This window comes from Emys orbicularis, chromosome 1 (genome assembly GCF_028017835.1).
Source record: "Emys orbicularis isolate rEmyOrb1 chromosome 1, rEmyOrb1.hap1, whole genome shotgun sequence".
Lineage (NCBI taxonomy): Eukaryota > Metazoa > Chordata > Testudines > Emydidae > Emys > Emys orbicularis.
The window spans coordinates 4,177,898-4,195,663 of record NC_088683.1 but is presented as its reverse complement, the minus strand read 5'-3'; the positions used below and the strand labels follow the sequence as shown (position 1 = coordinate 4,195,663).

Below are 17,766 nucleotides of genomic sequence, written 5' to 3'. Positions count from 1 at the left end.
GTTTGTCCTGTGGAGCAATAAGAGGTGCTGCTGTTGTAACGCAACATTGCGGCATTGTTCAGGCAGAAGTCTCTCCCCTCCCCGTTGTTAATTTTGACTTAGCTTGCCTGGACTAGGGAGTGAGGCGGTAAATTCCGGTGCAGTGGTGGGGTCCTTTAGAAAGGTTAATGGCGCAAAGGAAGGCTTGGTATTTATACTGTGCCTGAGGCCTTCCATGAAAGGGGCAGCTCCCTACGTTCAGGAGCAGCAGTGTTAGCCCATGGTAAACTGAGGCACAGAAGGGCAGAGTGGTCACACAGCAAGTAGGTGGTGGAGTGGGGGTGGAACCCAGGAGTCCGAGCTCCCACAGGACAGGGGCAGTACGCGCCCCCTTTCCTGCTATCACCCCCCTCCCCTGAGTTACCCTGCAACCCCCAGCCCGCCCCACGTGGCTGCCCTGCGTGCCTTACAGCCAGACTCGCTGGCTCCCTACGTTCCAGAGAGGCCAGGGGCGGCCGCTCTAGCTGGCTGGAGGCTGTCTCTATGGTCCTTGCCGCGGAGCGGGTCCTCCCGGGCGGCAGGGGGCGCTGCGGCGGGCGGGCGGGCCCCGGTTGTCACGGCAGCAGAGGGGAGCGGAGCGGCCGCCGCCGGCTGCCATGGACGCGCTGTGCAGCGCCGACCCCCGGCCCCGCGGCCGCCGCGGGGAGCCGCCCGTGTGCTCCTGCCCGGAGCCGGGCCCGGGGGCCTCCCCGCTGCCCTGGGCCCGCTTCTCCGCCTGGCTCGAGTGTGTCTGCGTGGTCACCTTCGACCTGGAGCTGGGGCAGGCCATGGAGGTGAGGGGGGCTCGGGCCCGCGGGGCGGGGCACGGGGGGGCTCTGGGGTGTGGGGGGCAGGGTGAGGGGGACTGTGGGGGTGAGGGGGCAGAGGGTACGGGGTGAGGAGGGGGGCCGGGGGGAGCTGTGGAGGGGGGGCTCTGGGGCCAGGGGTGTGGGGGGAGGGGGTGCTGGGGGTTTGGGGTGCAGGGTGAGGGGGCAGAGCATACGGGGTGAGGGGGGAACTGTGGAGGGGGGCTCTGGGGTGTGGGGGGCAGGGTGAGGGGGCCTGTGGGGGTGGGAGGTGAGGGGCACCCTGGAGAGAACAGGGTGGGGGGCATGGGCTGAGGGGGCCTCTGGTTGTATAGGGTGAGGGGGGGCTCTGGGGACATGGAGGTGAAGGAGGGCATGGGCTGAGGGGGGGCTCTAGGGCCTTGTGGGGTACAGGATGAGGGGATGGAGACGGCCAAGGGGTACGGTGGGGAGGACAGGCATGGGCAAAGGGGGGCCATGGAGGTGAATATGAGGGACCTGAGTGGAGGAAGCCATGGGGTGAGGAGGGGCTGGGGGTATGGAGTGAGGAGGGTTGGGAAATACCCCCCTCCCCCTGTATGGGGGGGGCATGGAGGTGAGGAGGGTCTAGGGGTACGAGGTGGGCGGGAGGTGAAGGAGCTATGGAGGGAGGCCTAAAGGGGGAGCAAGGGAGGTGAGGGGGTGGAGGTGGCCAAGGGGTGTATGGGCAAAGTGGGTCCATGGAGGCAAGTATGAGGGGCCATGGGGTCAGAGCTGTCCCTTGGGTAGGTTGAATCGGGGCAACCGCTCTGGGTCCTGTGCTTTGGGGGGTTCCCTGCTTCAGTGTGCCTGTGTCATGTGCGGGGTGCTAGGCTGGCCAGGGGAGCTGGGGTTAGGGGTGCCTTGGGGGCCAGGCCAGCCTGGGGGGTGAGGTTAATGGTTTGGGGGGCAGGCTGGCCAAGGAGTTAGCAGGGGGCCTGGTGTCGACAGCGGGGGTCAAGCCTGCACTCACTGGTGGGAAGCGCGCATTGTATTTCTTTTTCTTACTCGCCTGCCGCCGCATCGGCCGCCAGCGTCCTAGCACCGCCGGAACGCGCCAGGCTGACCCCATCCATTGCCCTTCTGCCCCGGATCCTTCCCTTTTCTGGGACCCCCCTGCACAGGGGTCCCCTCGCCCTTAGCATAGGTGCCACCCTGTGACTCTCCATCGTCCCTCAGCACTGGTGTCCCCTCCCCACAGCAGATTTCACCTGTATAAAAAACGTTAAGGGGGCCCATACAGGCTGATTTGTCCCGGGCTCCACACCCTCCTAGGGAAGACCCTGCATGGGGTGATGGGGGAGCTGAGGCCGTGGGGGTGGGGGCAGATGGCTATGGAGGTGAGGGGATGAACAAGGGTAAACTTTGGCCCCCACCTGGACCCCATAGAGAATTCCCCATAAGGGATGGAGAGAATTGTTTGGGGATGGGGAATACTTAACTGAAAGGGCTTGGGTTCCCTCCTTGGGAGAACATGGAGCCTGAGAGGGGACCCTGTGGAGGAAGGGAATTGAAAGATACACAAAGGGAGCTAGGAACATGTGAGGCGGCTGAAGGCTTGAAGCCCACCCTGCTCAGGGGAGAGCTTGAGGTCCCATCATAAGAAAGGATCTTGCAATATAGAGTTAACAGACATTTCCACTGATTGCACTGAACCCCAGGTTCGAACCCCATCTCCTGCCTGAAACTCACTGTGTGATCACAGGAACTACCCCTCTCTGTGCCGTTTATTTACAGTCTCTAAAACGGGGATGATACTGACTCCTAGGGAATTGAGGCTTAACTATTGTTACAGCACTTTGAGGTCCCTAGATGGGAGGAGCTAGAGGTCAAACTAGCACATCTCTGCCTAGGAATTGTTTGGGGGAGTTTTTTGCTTTTGTTCCCTGGACATTTACATTTATTTTTACTTTCTGTGTAGTTTGAAAATAAAATATATATTAAAATAAAAATTCCGCCCCACAATTCAGTTAGTTTTACATTCACAGTGGATGTGTTTCTTCACAGTCAGGTCTACTAAATCCTGGAGAGAACATGCAGATCTGGGGGCTGTGGTGGCATATCAGGATAATTCTTAGCATAAGTATTTCATAGATCCTAATGAATACTTAACCTGAAAGAAGTTGAACTCTCACCCTTCACTACCTGTCCATTGTTAGACGAGAAGTGGGACTTGAACTTGCATATGGTTGACTTGGCAACGCAGCAAATCATGTTGAAATGGGATAGTCTCCTTCTGTTTGGTGTAAGAGGCTGGAGAAGCACTTATCTGACAGCACCAGCTGCCTGGAACATGGTGGGGCCATCTCAGGACCTTGGTGATGCCACATCCTCTTTTTACCAGTTTATATCTAGGACAGGCCACACTGTCTGGTCCTTCTCACCTTTGTGAGGAAGCAGAAGGGGAACCCCACAGTGTTATCTGCAGCAAGGAAGAGAGTTTGGGGAAGAGGAGGGATGTGGGTGGAATTAAGCATGGAAACTCAGAGTGTTTCCTGGGTGGGAAGGAAGCAAATGATTAGAGGGCTCAAGCTGTTGTGTTTTGGGAGAGAATTGTAAGAAGGTAATTTAAAAAAAAATCTTAAATGGTTTTGAACCATCGAGAGATATGCTAGTTAGCGACTTTAATCCTGTGATGTTATCATCATTTCCCTAATCCTTCCACACACACATCCGTTTCCCTCCTATTATCTCGCTGGTCTTAAATTAGGTCCTGATCCTGTGATTGACTCCACTCGGACAGATCATTGCATCCACACAAGGTCAATTACAGGGTCAGAACCTTAGACTGTAAGCTGTTTGGGGCAGGGAGAATGTCTTACAATATGTTTGTATAGCATCGGGCGTGATGGGACCTCAGTCCTGACTGGGGTCTTTGGACACTACTGTAATACCGCACCATTGAGATCAAGCCGTTAGAGAAATGTGTGTCTATATGTGGCCCAGTATGCTTCTGCAGAGATGTTTATAGTTATGGTATGTCTACAGAGCTGAGGAGGGTGCTTCCCAGCGGGGATAGACAGACACACACAAGCTCCGTTCAAGCTAGCCATGCAAAAAATAGCAGTGTGGCTGCGGTGGCACAGGCAGCGGCAGCTCGGGCTGGCTGAGCACAATCCCACCCGACCACCTGGGTGGGTACTTGGATGTCTAGCCTGAGCTGCGGCTTGTGTCACTGTGGCCACACTGCTCTTTTTAGCATGCTAATAGAGCTAACACGTGCCTGTCTACCCATGCTGGGAAGCACCCTCCTAGCTGCTGTGCAGACCCTCGGATTGACACTTCATAAATACTTAGAAGAAGAATTTTGCCTTTGCCAATGGCATTGCAAAATGGATATAGAGGTGGGGAGAAAAGCTTTTCCGCTTTGCTCAGGTTGGGTGTACACCGTACTTCTTTGCAGCAACCTCTGGCAATCTGTGCATGAAGATGCCCTGGTGCCAAAAAAGGCTTTCGTTCTGCATGTTAGTGGAAATCCATGAAATAGCAGTGATGTGTCTTATTCCAGAGTGGGTGTATTCCACATGTGGCCACCACAGTTCTGCAGTAGAGGTAGATCTGGTTGGAGCAAGATTTGCATTCGGAGACCTGTAATTATTGTGGGCTGTGCCTGTGTATTAAGCAACAGGGAAGCAGCATTGTATTCCTTTGGATACAAATCAGGTGAAGGGCACTGGTTCCGCCAATTGCCGATAGCCCACGTTGAGACTAAGTTTGAGAGTTCTTAGTGTGTGCCTTACCTTTGCCTCTCTTTGGCACTGCCTGTTTGGCCTCTCAATACATAAATGGGCACTGATGTTGTTCCAACCCCCACCCCACCCTTCAGACTTTGCCTTCCACCTCTGAGACAGGAGAGTGAAAAATTATTCCTTCTGTGTACTTTGTAGACACACAGTCATCCTGGACACATTCATTCTAAATACTGGGATTTCTTAACTGTTTACTGGACTTTATTTTATTTTTCAGTGCCTAACGAGCTTTTGGAGATGTATAAAAATAAAAACACGGGAGACCTAATCAGCCTTGCTGTAGGGTTCTTCGAAACTGTGCTGTCTCAAATATTTTTGTCTGAATAGAACTCTTCCAGATGGATCTGAGTGGTTGGAGCTTTCAGTGTTATTAAAATCAGTGCATTTCTTCCTTCCCCTTGCTGCTCTAGATCTGTATAAAAGCCATGTAATTGGAGCCATCCTGGTGCACAGTTCTTGTCCTTTAACAACAATATGCATGAAGGCAAGCCTAGTTTGTATTGTGGATCCATCAAATGGAATGGGAACTCTTGATACACCTTTACAGGTGTCAGTGTAGCCTAGGGATTGCACGTTTCCAAATGTTGCATGATTTGTATGCTGTCTGCACAGCTGTCCCCAAGCACAGATATTCAATCAGTCTTGAACATAAAGCGTTCCATTGGCTTAAGTCAGGGCCTTGGTGGTGTTCAAACGTATAATATAATACGAACTGTAATAGGTGCTACGAAAGGAGGCATCAGCTGATGCAGGAATCAGATAGAATTACACTGGTTATGAGTCATGCACCAGCATGTTTCCTCAAATAGCCTATGAAGTGACTATCTCAGTTCAGGGCAACTGCACCTGTATTTCCCCTCAGTGGTCCAGCAAGGGCACTCACTCTCAGACTTCCAGTTCCCCAGCTGTTGCCTCTCTTAGGTGGAGAACTGCATCTCAATCCCTTCTGACCAGGATATGTCCAGGCGGAACAGTTCCTGGCCTTCGCTGTATTTTCAGCACAGATAGTCTGCCTAAACAGACCTGCTTGCTTTCTCTTCAGAGACTGATGACAATGATTGTCAACAGTTGTAAGTTACTGCACAGTTCTTTCTAAGCAAGCCAAATGTAAGGTAAAAAGCATTACAGAGAAGACGCATTAAAACAATAAAAGAACTTACACACCTGCTAATAAGCTTATCTGGAACTTCCAAGTTCCTAAAATGGATTCTGGCAGATGAGTCCTTCAGTCCCCCACCCTACAGGAGACCCTGTGGTTACCAGTTCATCACAACTCCAGCTCAGAACAAGCACCCAGTCTTATGAGGCCTCAGTAGGCCAAGTCCTTCCAATCCTTCCGTAAGGATTGGGGCCCTCCGTGGACCAGAGGTCCTGTCTGCTTTATGAGGAAGAAGGCCCTGAGGCACTTTAAACCCAGGCTTTTTATCCAAAAGTCTCTTCTTTGTCTCTTGGTCTCTGGAGAATTCAGTTTGAACTAGTATCTGTATATATCCCTGCAGGGGTGGGTTCCAAGCCTGATAAAGGATGAAGTTCATTAGCATCCCCCTTTCCTTCTAGAGAAGGTCTGTACAATGTCACAACACATACACAATTGTATTGTTAATACAATGTACCCCAAATATATTAACCCTAGTACCTTTATCTTAATTCCATAAGGCTTGTTCAGGATTTTGTCAGTCTGTCACCCCGACAACAAAAATAGCAGGGAAAATTTCAAAATATTTCCCCATCTTTTTTTGTTTTTCTCCCTCCAGTTAACAGTTTGGAGTCTGTAGGTGCTGTTGGGAACAGACCTTACTAGCACATTGCTTTTGAACTCTACAAGGGCCCTGACTGCTCGGCTGCTGCTGTCATAGAAACAGACAGTGGACTGCTGAAAATGGGGTCTGGTGGTTCTAAAATAACCCATTTCACAAAAGCACAACCCCTCCCTTCCTAAACCCCTCCAAACACAGGCGCTTTGTGCAGCAGGGGCTATTTTAAACTACCAGACTCCATATTCAGGGATACAGTTTGTGTTGCTATGACAGCAGCAGAGCACTCGGGGCCCTTGTCGATTTCAATGGGGGAGCCTTAGTGGAATGGCCCTTTCTCAACAGTACAAATAGGCTGCACACTGTTAACTTAGCTTTGGTGGGAGAGTTCCTTCTTCACGGAGACTACTGAGTGACTTCAGCCAATTGGGGCTCCTACTTAGATTTCAAGGGATCTTTACAATGAAAAGTTCCTTTTTATATACAGTACGTTTTTGCAATTGAAAAGTGCTATATCAGGGGTAGGCAACCTATGGCACGCGTGCCGAAGGTGGCACGCGAGCTGATTTTCAGTGGCACTCACGCTGCCCGGGTCCTGGCCACCGGTCCGGGGGGCTCTGCATTTTAATTTAATTTTAAATGAAGCTTCTTAAACATTTTAAAAACCTTATTTACTTGACATACAACAATAGTTTAGTTCTATATTATAGACTTATAGAAAGAGACCTTCTAAAAACATTAAAATGTATGACTGGCACGCGAAACCTTAAATTAGAGTGAATAAATGAAGACTCGGCACACCACTTCTGAAAGGTTGCCGACCCCTGTGCTATATCCTAAATATTCTGGATTTTTTTTTTTCATCCATAAAGTATTTAATGAGTATTAACTTATTCCCAACCTTCTCCTGGGTGGGTAAGTATTTTTAGCTCATTTTACTGGGGAAGCAGAGGTATAGACATTAAGGATCAGACTTCCAAAAGTGACCTTTGATTTTTTTAGCGTCTCAATGTTTGGGTAATCAGCCTGAGACATTTGGGCCTGATTTTCCAAACTGCTGATCGCCTGCAGCTCCAATTGAAGTAAATGCTTAACATCTCTGAAAATCAGGCCCAAGTAAGGAGGCCAACCTCAGTGTCCACATTTGAGAATGTTGGTTTGAGTGGCTTGCTGGAGGCCATAGTAGAGGTGGTATCAGAATTAGAATTCTGTTCCTGTCTTCCAGTCCAGCACTTAGACCACAAGCAGTAAGTCTTCCAGAAAGAGTGGTTGTACTGGATTCATGAACTGCTTGGTTGGCTGATCATTTGAGAATGAATAGACTTCAGGCATGCAGGACTCCACTCTTGTTATATATAGCAGGACCAAGTACTGATTTTTGCCCCAGATCCCTAAATGGCCCCCTCAAGGATTGAACTCACAACCCTGGGTTTAGCAGGCCAATGCTCAAACCACTGAGCTATCCCTCCCCCCTTGTTGGACCCTTTGCTCTGTGTGTGATAAAGTGGAAGTTACAGAAAGGGAAATTGGACTGAAGATCAAATTGGTCATAGCCATATGAGTTTGGAGTCAGCTGCTCATTGCAAAAATACATCAAGCATTTTATGAAAATAATTATGCTCCTCCTGTGCAGTTCTAATGCATCACATCTTGGTGTCGAAAAGCATAGGTTCTTTGGCCTTGCTTTTATCACACATCTGCCCCTTCACCGCTGCACTGTACCTGTCATAACTTCACTCCTGGCGTTTTATAGCTTATGCCTTTTTTGTGTGGTGAGGCTGTACTGTCAGCGTAGCCTCTAATAGTTAACTTGACTCATGTTCAGAAGCTGATTAGGCCAGCCTGCCAAAGAAGCTATGAGGAATTACTAGAGCTAGGACTGGCTTGATCCTATGAACCTTCAAAGCTCTGGCTTGGAGCCCAGAGTAGCTATTAATAGACAGGTAGGAGAAGCCAAGTTTTGAAAACAGCTTCTGATTTGAGTACCAGGTGGTTCTCATACTGTCCTGAAACAGAACTACCTCCTGAGACCCTCAGAATTAGACTGTGCCTAGAAAATCCCTGTCTTGCAGGTCATCCAGTGCAAGTTGCTTTCAAAGTGCCAGTAACCTGCCTACCTAAAATTCCCCCCTGCAATTTCACTTGGCTACATTATTCTTCATTTTCTGTCCAGAAGGGCTATTTGGGGCAGCTGCTGCATGGTTTATTAATAAAGTGTTGTAAATACTTTAGGATCCATCAGAGTAAAAGGTGGGATATAAAGCTTAATATCATTATCACTGTGTCAGAATTCCTCACGTCTCTTTGTATTTGTGATTGAGATTATTGTTCTGGAAAGAACCTTGCTGGTGTATGTCAGTTGCACACAGATTTCTGTACTTGCTACTGAACTGAGAAATGCTGAATGAGTTTACTTCTCCTTAGCTGGGTTACGCTGTCTACAGGCACATAGATGCAGCGCTAGCATCACTTAAATATTTCAAGTACAAAATGGAATTTGTTTTCAATTTAGATACATAGAATCAATCTAGTTTCTTTTGCATTTGAAGCATTAGGTGACAAATCCCATTGACCTTATAGCATAATTCTTTAGGCATTTGAGGTTGGAGTCAAACATACAACATGCCTCACCAATCTATTAGAATTCTTTGAGGGTGTCAACAAGCTTGTGGACAAGGGTGATCCAGTCGATATCGTGTACTTGGACTTTCAGAAAGCCTTTGATGAGGTCCCTCACTAAAGGCTCTTAAGCAAAGTAAGCTGTCATGAGATAAGAGGGGAGGTTCTTTCCTGAATCAGTAACTGGTTAAAAGACAGGAAAGAAAGGGTAAGAATAAATGGTCAGTTTTCACAATAGGGAGAGGTAAATAGTGGTGTCCACCAGGGGTCTGTACTGGGACCTGTGCTGTTCAACATACTCTTAAATGATCTGGAAAAGGGGTGAACCGTGAGGATGCAAAATTTGCAAGTGATACAAAACTACTCCAGATACTTAAGTCCAAAGCTGACTGCAAAGAGTTACAAAGGAATCTCACAAAACTGGGTGACCGGGCAAGAAAATATAAGATGAAATTAAATGTTAAGTGCAAATTAATGTATATTGGAAAAATAATCCCATCTGAACATACAAAATGATGGGATCTACATTAGCTGTTACCACTCAAGAAAGAGATCTTGGTGTCATTGTGCATAGTTCTCTGAAAACATCTGCTCAATGTGCAGCGGCAGTCAGAAAAGCTAATAATGTTAGCAACCATTAGGAAAGGGATAGATAATAAGACAGAAAATATCACAACGTCACTACATGAATCCATGGTATGCCCACACCTTGAATACTGCATGCATTTCTGGTTGCCCCATCTCAAAAAGATGTATTAGAATTGGAAAATGTACAGAGAAGGGCAACAAAAATGATTAAGGGCATAGAATGGCTTCTGTATGAGGAGAGATGAAAAAGATTGGGACTGTTCAGTTTAGAAAAGAGACAACTAAGAGGAGGTGTGTATGATAGAGATCTATAAATAATGAATGGTGTGGAAAAAGTGAATAGGGAAGTGTTATTTACCCCTTTAGGCAACACAAGAAACGGGTCACCTGATCAAATTAATAGGCAGCAGGTTTAAAACAAACAAAAAGAAATACTACTTCACACAACACACAGTCAACGTGTGGAACATGTTGCTATGGGATGTTGTGAAGGCTAAAAGTATAACTGCATTCAGAAAAGAATTAGATAAGTTAATGGAGGGCAGGTCCATAAATGGCTATTAGCCAAGATAGTCAGGGATGGAATCCCATGCTCCAGGTGTCCCTAAACCTCCAACTATCAGAAGCTGGGACTGGCTGGCAGGGCTTGGATTACTCAAAATTGTCATGGTCTGTTCATTCCTCTGAAATGAAGGTACTGGCCATTGTCAGAGGACAGGATACTGGGATAGATAGACCATTGGTCTGACCCAGTATGGCCATTCTTACGTTCTTATACATTTGCTGTTCCATTGCAGTGGTCACAGGATATGGTCTCCTCTGCCACCTTCTGAACACTTGGACCATTTTAAAGAAACATAGGTGCCTTCTTAGCCAGGTTCAAAAGCAGAAAAAAACAACTATAGAGATAGGCCCATGCTTAAGTGCTGTCCTGAATGGAGATGCTTTCCTGAATTGGGGCCATAACAAAACAATTTCAGGCTGAATGAGGATAGTTCTGTTTGGCTTGCTCTAGAGAGCACAGTCATCAAATCAGCAATCTCTGCTATCAGGTTTAAGCTTCAGGCTACTTAGTAGTTAGTTTTTAAAGTTCAAAGAACTGCTAGTTTTTAAACCAGGGATGTCAGAATTAAAATGTGAACGATTCTTTCTGTCTACTGATTGGTTTATCTAATAAATGTGGCTTCTGCCACAGGCTGCCTTTTGATAACTGACTGTACTATCAGGTTCTAAATGGGTATGTTTACCTGCTAATAGTGTGAGCTAGAGTCTGTGGATTATATAAATTGAATTTTTCTTACAGTCAGGAAGCAATGTACATTTAAAAACATTGGCCTGGTGGGGGTGAGTTTGGGGGAACGTAGCAATGGCCGGAGTCTACAGCTTGTCATCTCTTGTTTGTTTTGTAGTTGGTGTATCCTTATGACTTCAGACTGACAGAAAAAGAGGTAGGATCGTTTCTTCTGTCTTAAAGATCGGTAGGTGTGGTAGAGGGTGTCTTACAATGTGTTCTTGTTTGTTACAGAAAACCAACATCTGCTACTTGTCCTTCCCAGACTCCTACTCGGGTAGGTGGCATCTGTGGGCTCTGCATGGAGAATGAGGATGGTTCCTGTTGTTGTGAAAGAGACATTAAGGTTCATATTAGAAAGAGTGAGTCAGCATCTGTAATGTAGCAGAGAGAACAATGGGCTGTATCTTCCAGAATGAAGACCTCAGAGAGCACTCTGGCATCAGGGCTGCATGGAGAGGTTTCCAGTTGAATTTTTATCCTTATCTAAATAGATGCAGAACCTGTGATCTAGCGGCTGACTGGAGAATTTCTCTATGTGCAAGCTTTGCTCATGCTTTTCAGATGCCAGAAAAAGTATTAAAAATAGTAATCAGGGCTAAATTTCCCCGGACTTGCAGCTGTCCATGCTGATATCAGCATTTTGATGCAGAAGATGGCTCAGCACAGGGAGAAATGTACTTAGCTTTTCTGGGGAAGGGGTTCTCTCAGAACAAAACACAACAAATTCAAAGTCTGTGTTTGCAAATCAGAAAGATAGCCATGAGATGGAAAGCTGTATTAGGCCAGTAAATCCCTCCATGATTGTTTCCTACAGTCTGCTCTCCAGGGCTTTGGCCAGTTGAGTTTTAATTGTCCTTAGAGATGGTGCTTCCACCGCTTCCTTTCTGAGCCCTTTCTACTATTTCTGCTGTCCATCCCAAATTTTTCTGTTCTTAGTGTTATCCCTTTATTTCTAGCTGTACTCCTTCATAACACACAAAATAATCCCTTTCCTTCCTTGGGGCTTAAGCATCTACAAAAATGTGAAGGGTGTATCATGTCTCACCCCTATGTAGTGCATTAGTCATTGATTAGCCTAAATGAGTGTTTAGTTTTACATATGTAGCTCTTTCATCATAAATCAATCCTTCCAGCTTCCTGCTGTAGTTGCTGTGGGTTGCACGTGTATATTAGAGATGAGAATGGCAGCATGGTAGAACTCTGTGGGCTGCATTTTGCCCATCCTTGGACTGTCAAGTCAGTTTTCCATAGACCTGAATATCAGTCCCAGCTTGGCTCTCCTTTCACATGCATGATGATGATTTGGAGCCTAAAATGTGAACTTACTTTGCACATATTCTGTCAGTGTCTCTCTGCCCATCCCTCCAATCTGGGGTATCTCTGGAGAGAATGTCATGCTCTTGTACCATGTGCAAAGTGTTCTCAGTGTGGGGGTTCCCAGCTGTGGAACTCACTCAGCTTGGCCATTTGCCAGAACAAATACATCCTGGCTCTCGGGGTATGGTGCACTGGCTGTGTTTTCAGCCAAGCCTTTATGCAGTTTTGGATTAAAACTGTATATGTGTAGGTTTCCAATCTGGTGGATGATAGGGGGAGGGCTGCAGCTGCTCAGTGTGGGCAGTACTGGCTGATGTTTTTAATGTTCCCAGCAAATGAGTGCATAATAAATACATCAATACAAATTCCTGTGATGTGCTGCATCTCCTTCCTAATTGATCCTACTGTTTTGCTGTTACTCTCTCACTGCTAATTTGAGTTTGATATATTTTAACTGGTTTTTACTTCCTTAAATTTTTTTGATAATCAAAGTCCCTCGTCCTTTCTTTACTGAACCTTCTTCTTGAGTGTGTGTGATCTTGTCTCTGTCTCAGGCGGCCTAGGAGATACTCAATTTAGCTTCCGTCTCCGTCAGTCTGGGGGGCAGAGAAACACTCATTTTGGGGATGATGGCGAATATAACAGAGAAGCCCCCCTAACACTACAGGTCAGTTATTGCACAGTATGCAGCTTGCACCTGCGAAATGAACAATAGCATTCGTGTGTTTAAAAACAAAATGTGAACATGGATTTATTTTTTCCTGTAAATAATTGTCCCGTTCGACTGAATTTTGCCCGAGGCCATGGGAATAATCACAAAGGGGTAAATTTTCAGCATAGGGATTCCCATTCATCTTAATGTGAGTAGAGGGACATACTGCCAAGGATTTAACCTCTCTGTGGGAATAAAGATCAAGATGTGATGTGTTGGAATTAGCCAGGCTGAAGGAGTGTTAGTGCTCCACTCAAACAGGGGACGAATGTTAGAGCTCTGGTGACCTAGAATAGCTTTCTACTCCTGGAGTTCTGGTTTGTGATTCTGTCTTGTATTGGCTAGTCCATTTCACACAGAGAAGGTAAGTGTGGTCAGGTACTGGTTCTCCTGCTAGAGCAGGAGTTTGTCCTTACTTCCTCTTCCTTCTTCTTCCCTTGTTTGGTGTCAGGGTCCCTCAGGTGCCTGTGTAAGGTTTCTTAACGCCAGCCGTCATATGCCCTGGGGAGTGACTCCTGGTGACTGCTGCACAGAGAAGGAATTCTGGGAATATTCTGGACTCTCTCATCACCTAGTGCTCTCATAACACACACAATCTCTCCAGTCAGCAAGGGAAGGGGGCCCGCTCAGAGATCGCACCAAGTGGTGCTACAGAACCGCCAGAGGAGCAAGACTGCTAAAAAACTAGATGCTGCTCCTGGGACAGTAATGCCTGATGTGTTATAAGTGCCTAGATCAATAGAACTTTGACATGCCAAGGAATAGTAGGCCTGGTCCACTGTGTTGGTAATTAGACTCCATCTCTACCCCACTGCCAGTTGTGGGAATTTAGGGATGTTGTAAATGCCAACTAGCGGTGAGGGATTTTTATCAAATCCCATGGGGTTTTTTTTTTTGCCTTACAAGCTCTGTCCTTCGGGTCCTTTGTCAAAGCTACTGTCCTGGCTAAAGCCAGAATGGTATTGACTCAAGAGTTTGTCTGGAGAGAGTGCTATTGAGCGATGGAGGGCAGGCATTTCTTCCTCTCAGGAGATGATGTGTTGCCCCCACAGCACTCCAAGCCCATCTCTATCCAGAGAGTGAAGCTGAAAATCAGACAAGAGCTTGCTACATAGCAACAGGGAGTTCCCAGGATTAGATCACTGAGCAAGCCCAGCTGGTTTATTTCAATGGGAACAGCAAGTAACCCTTTTAATAAGGGCCACAGATGGAATTACAGTAGTGGGTGTAGTACAAGGGGCTGGATGACACCCTGGAGTTCAACTCCTTATGCTGTAATTGGGAGTTCAGTGGGCCCAGTCTCATCCCTACATGCCGATTTAATAAAATCTGCCACACCGTTTGTCATTGACAGTTGCCTCAAAGAGAAGACCAGGCCTGGAGTAGTGGGGGGTGCTGTAGTTCAGGGCTGAGGTGTACTTACAGATCTCTGAGACGAGCAGTGATGGGCAACATGCGGCCCATCAGGGTAATCTGATTGATGGCCACGAGACATTTTGCTGACGTTGACTGTCTGCAGGCAGGGCCCCCCGCAGCTCCGAGTGGCCACGGTTCGCCGTTCCCGACCAATGGGAGCTGCAGGAAGCGGCATGGGCCACAGGGACGTGCTGGCCACAGGTCCCATTGGTCGGGAATGGCGAACCGCGGCCACTGGGAGCTGCAGGGAGCCATGCCTGTGGACGGTCAACGTCAGCAAAATGTCTCGCAGCCCGCAATCAGATTACCCTGATGAGCTGCACGCGGGCCGCAGGTTGGCCACCACTGGACTACAGGGAGGCTCAAGACTGGTGGTGGAGGTAGCAGGTTCCTTGACAATGGTCTTGTTGGCCTCTTTCTTGCAGCGGGAGTCAGCTCATTACTTTGGCTATGTGTACTTCAGGCAAGTCAAGGACAGCTCAATGAAGAGAGGTTATTTCCAGAAGGTGAGTATTGAAACTAGGTAGCTTGCTGCTTTAAAGCAGTACAGAGCTGTAAAATGGCATCTATCCATAGTTCTTAACAATCTCACCATTCCCTTCAATGACACCAGAAGTGTTCCTCAAGGAAACAGGAAGGGCCATGAGGAAAAAAGCTGCAACAGCTGGACTACGTGGAAAGTGTAGACCGAAACAAACTTGCAAGAGGCTGCCATACTAGATAAATCATGTGACCAGCGATTTACAATCCGTCTGTGCCATAAATTCCTGAGAAATCCCTGAAGGAACACCTCCCTTCCCATACACTCCAGCTTCAGGAGCACAGAGATGGTGTATTTTGTTGTTGTTTGTATGATGGTACCACCCACAATGTGCTGGACACCATCCAAACGTAGAGGAATACACAACCGGTGCCTCAAGGAGTATGGAATTTCAGACTAGTTCTTTTTCTCAAGTCTAGTGAAGGAAGATTTTCCAATTCATTGCAGGCATCCATTTCTCTTTCTTTTATCTTTATCCATTGAATTACCAGTTTTGTTTTGATCTTCCCATCAAAACTAAAGTGACCTCCTATTAAAGAGTTTGAACCAGAGGGGAATTAAAACTATCATTCAGAGACCTATGCTTTGCAATAGGCCAGTCTGATAATTTGACAGAAGATTGAGGCTCTTTTGCCCCTATAATTGTTTTGTGCGCGTCTCCTCTTCTATCCTGCTCTGTGCTCACATCCTGGAGTATCTTCCAAAGAGCAGTCTTAACTTAACACTCATCAACTTGTGTCCCCAGTAAAATAATGGATCAGTCACTGAGAGAAAAAACAACACTTAAAATCAGCGACAAAGAGTCCTGTGGCACCTTATAGACTAACAGACATATTGGAGCATAAGGTGCCACAGGACTCTTTGTCGCTTTTTACAGATCCAGACTAACACAGCTACCCCTCTGATACTTAAAATCAGGAGGATAATGGAAAATTGGACAGTACTGGAGAGTTTATGTAAAACAGCTCTTGCCGTGCTAACTTGATTGCTTTTGCAATAGAATTACAACAGCAGAGGGTAATGTGAAAGCATTGGATATAATACACTGTCACACTAAGGGCTAGTCTGCACTACCGTGTTATATCGGCACAGCTGCACCAATACACCTGCGCCGCTGTAGTGCATCTGGTGAAGACGCGCTATCCTGACGGGAGAGCGCTTTCCTGTCTGCATAATTACTCCACCTCAACGAGAGGCGGAAGCTATGTCGGCAGGAGAGCGTCTCCTGCCAACAGCATGGGGTGGGTATTGCTTTAAGTCGATGTAACTTGCGTCGCCTGGGGGGATGATTTTTCACACCCTTGAGCAACGTAAGTTACATTGACTTAAGTGGTAGTGTAGACAAGCCTTTAGATGGGAGTAAAACGGAGGGCTAGACCAAATGGCAAAGTACTGAATTGGAGAAAGTGTCCATTATTGAAAAGATCTGAGCTGGAATAATTTGAAAAGCAGAGTAAGCAGCACACTGAGGGGATACTGAATTGGAAGGTGGTATAAAAACTAATGACAAGAGATGGTATAAAGGGACCCAGTGAGATTAGAAACATGGGCAGAAAAAGCAAAATGACATTAACTTGAAAAAATGACCTCTCATTTCCCTTATTTCATTTGTCTGCTCCAGTCTTCCACATATCACTTCCGTGCCTGGTCCCTGATTCCTGCTCGGCTGGTTTGTTCCTCTGTGCCTGGTTTCTAGCTCTACTCGGTACCCTCCTCCCTCAGGTAGCTCCTGGTGTGCTTTCACTGGCAGCTTTGGACCTACTGGCAATTACTGGCTCTTTACACTGGTGATCTTTTTTCTGCTGGGCTGCAGACTCATCTCTTATGGTTGCAGTGGTCCCTAGTGGAGGCTGCTAGACTGGCTCCTTCCACCTTACAGCTGCTTCTACAGACATCCAGGCTCTTCCCTGAGCATGGACACCTGGAGAATCCAGTACAAAATAACCATCACATGTTCCACAGACTGTGAGCAAGTGCACTGGAAACATCATTTTGGGCAAAATAGATTCAGCTTCTGGGCTCCTGTCAAGAGTCCATTGTGGACCTCCGGTGGGCAGAGTCTGGACACCTCTTGTAGGTGGAGTGCTAAAAGTGCTGACGATGGTGCTACTGTCTATCTATTTCAGTCTCTAGTGCTGGTGTCACGCTTGCCTTATGTGAACCTGTTCCAATCTCTGCTGCAGCTGATTGCTCCGGAGTACTTTGACAAGCTGGAGCCATGCCTGGAGGCAGGTAAGGAGAAAGGGTGGGTGTGAGGGTTTTGTAACGGGGATACAAATCTAATATTAGTAAATGTGAAGGCAAATGAGAGATGTATGGCATGGAAAAAAACATTGATAAGCAAAGTGTTGCAGAGCTGCGTGTTACTAGTAGGGAGAAATGTCAATTAGTTCCATTACACACACATATATATTACACACGCACAGCTGTTAAAAGACCATTATTAAGGCTGGAAAGTCAAATGCTCAGAAGTTAGGAAGTGCAAGAATTAAGCTGGTCTGTGCAACCTTAATTTGGATCCCTTGTGTGCACGAACTATGATATAGTCTTTAATCACATGATCATACACTATTTTTTCCACATTCTCCCTGAGGCACAGAGAGAGTAAGGTAAAAAATATCCACTTAATTTCGGCATCCAGTTTGAGACACCTAGGACCCGATTTAATCAGAGTACTTCGTGTTATATATCACTGTGTGTATTCAAAGCACAGCTCCCATTGACTTCAGTTGCTATTGTGACAGCACAGGAATGACAGTCTCCCAGCTCTCAGTTATTGTCCCTGGACCTATCTAGCCCCTAGGAGCCCAGAGCTGCTATGCATAAGAACATAAGAATGGCCACACTGGGTCAGACCAAAGGTCCATCTAGCCCAGTATCCTGTCTTCCGACAGTGGCCGATGCCAGGTGCCCCAGAGGAAATGAACAGAACAG

At 47.0% G+C, this 17,766-nt stretch overlaps 1 protein-coding gene across 1 annotated transcript in view; it reads left to right on the top strand.

Annotated features, from left to right (window-relative positions):
- The first annotated feature begins 635 nt into the window (after positions 1-635).
- The window catches only part of DENND6B (DENN domain containing 6B), a 35,174-nt gene continuing 18,043 nt past the window's right edge, over positions 636-17,766 (top strand). The window contains exons 1-6 of the mRNA XM_065413439.1: positions 636-812; positions 10,962-11,000; positions 11,078-11,120; positions 12,718-12,830; positions 14,717-14,797; positions 16,959-17,064. Of these exons, the coding sequence (XP_065269511.1) occupies positions 636-812; positions 10,962-11,000; positions 11,078-11,120; positions 12,718-12,830; positions 14,717-14,797; positions 16,959-17,064 (559 nt within the window). The remainder of the gene's footprint in view (positions 813-10,961; positions 11,001-11,077; positions 11,121-12,717; positions 12,831-14,716; positions 14,798-16,958; positions 17,065-17,766) is intronic.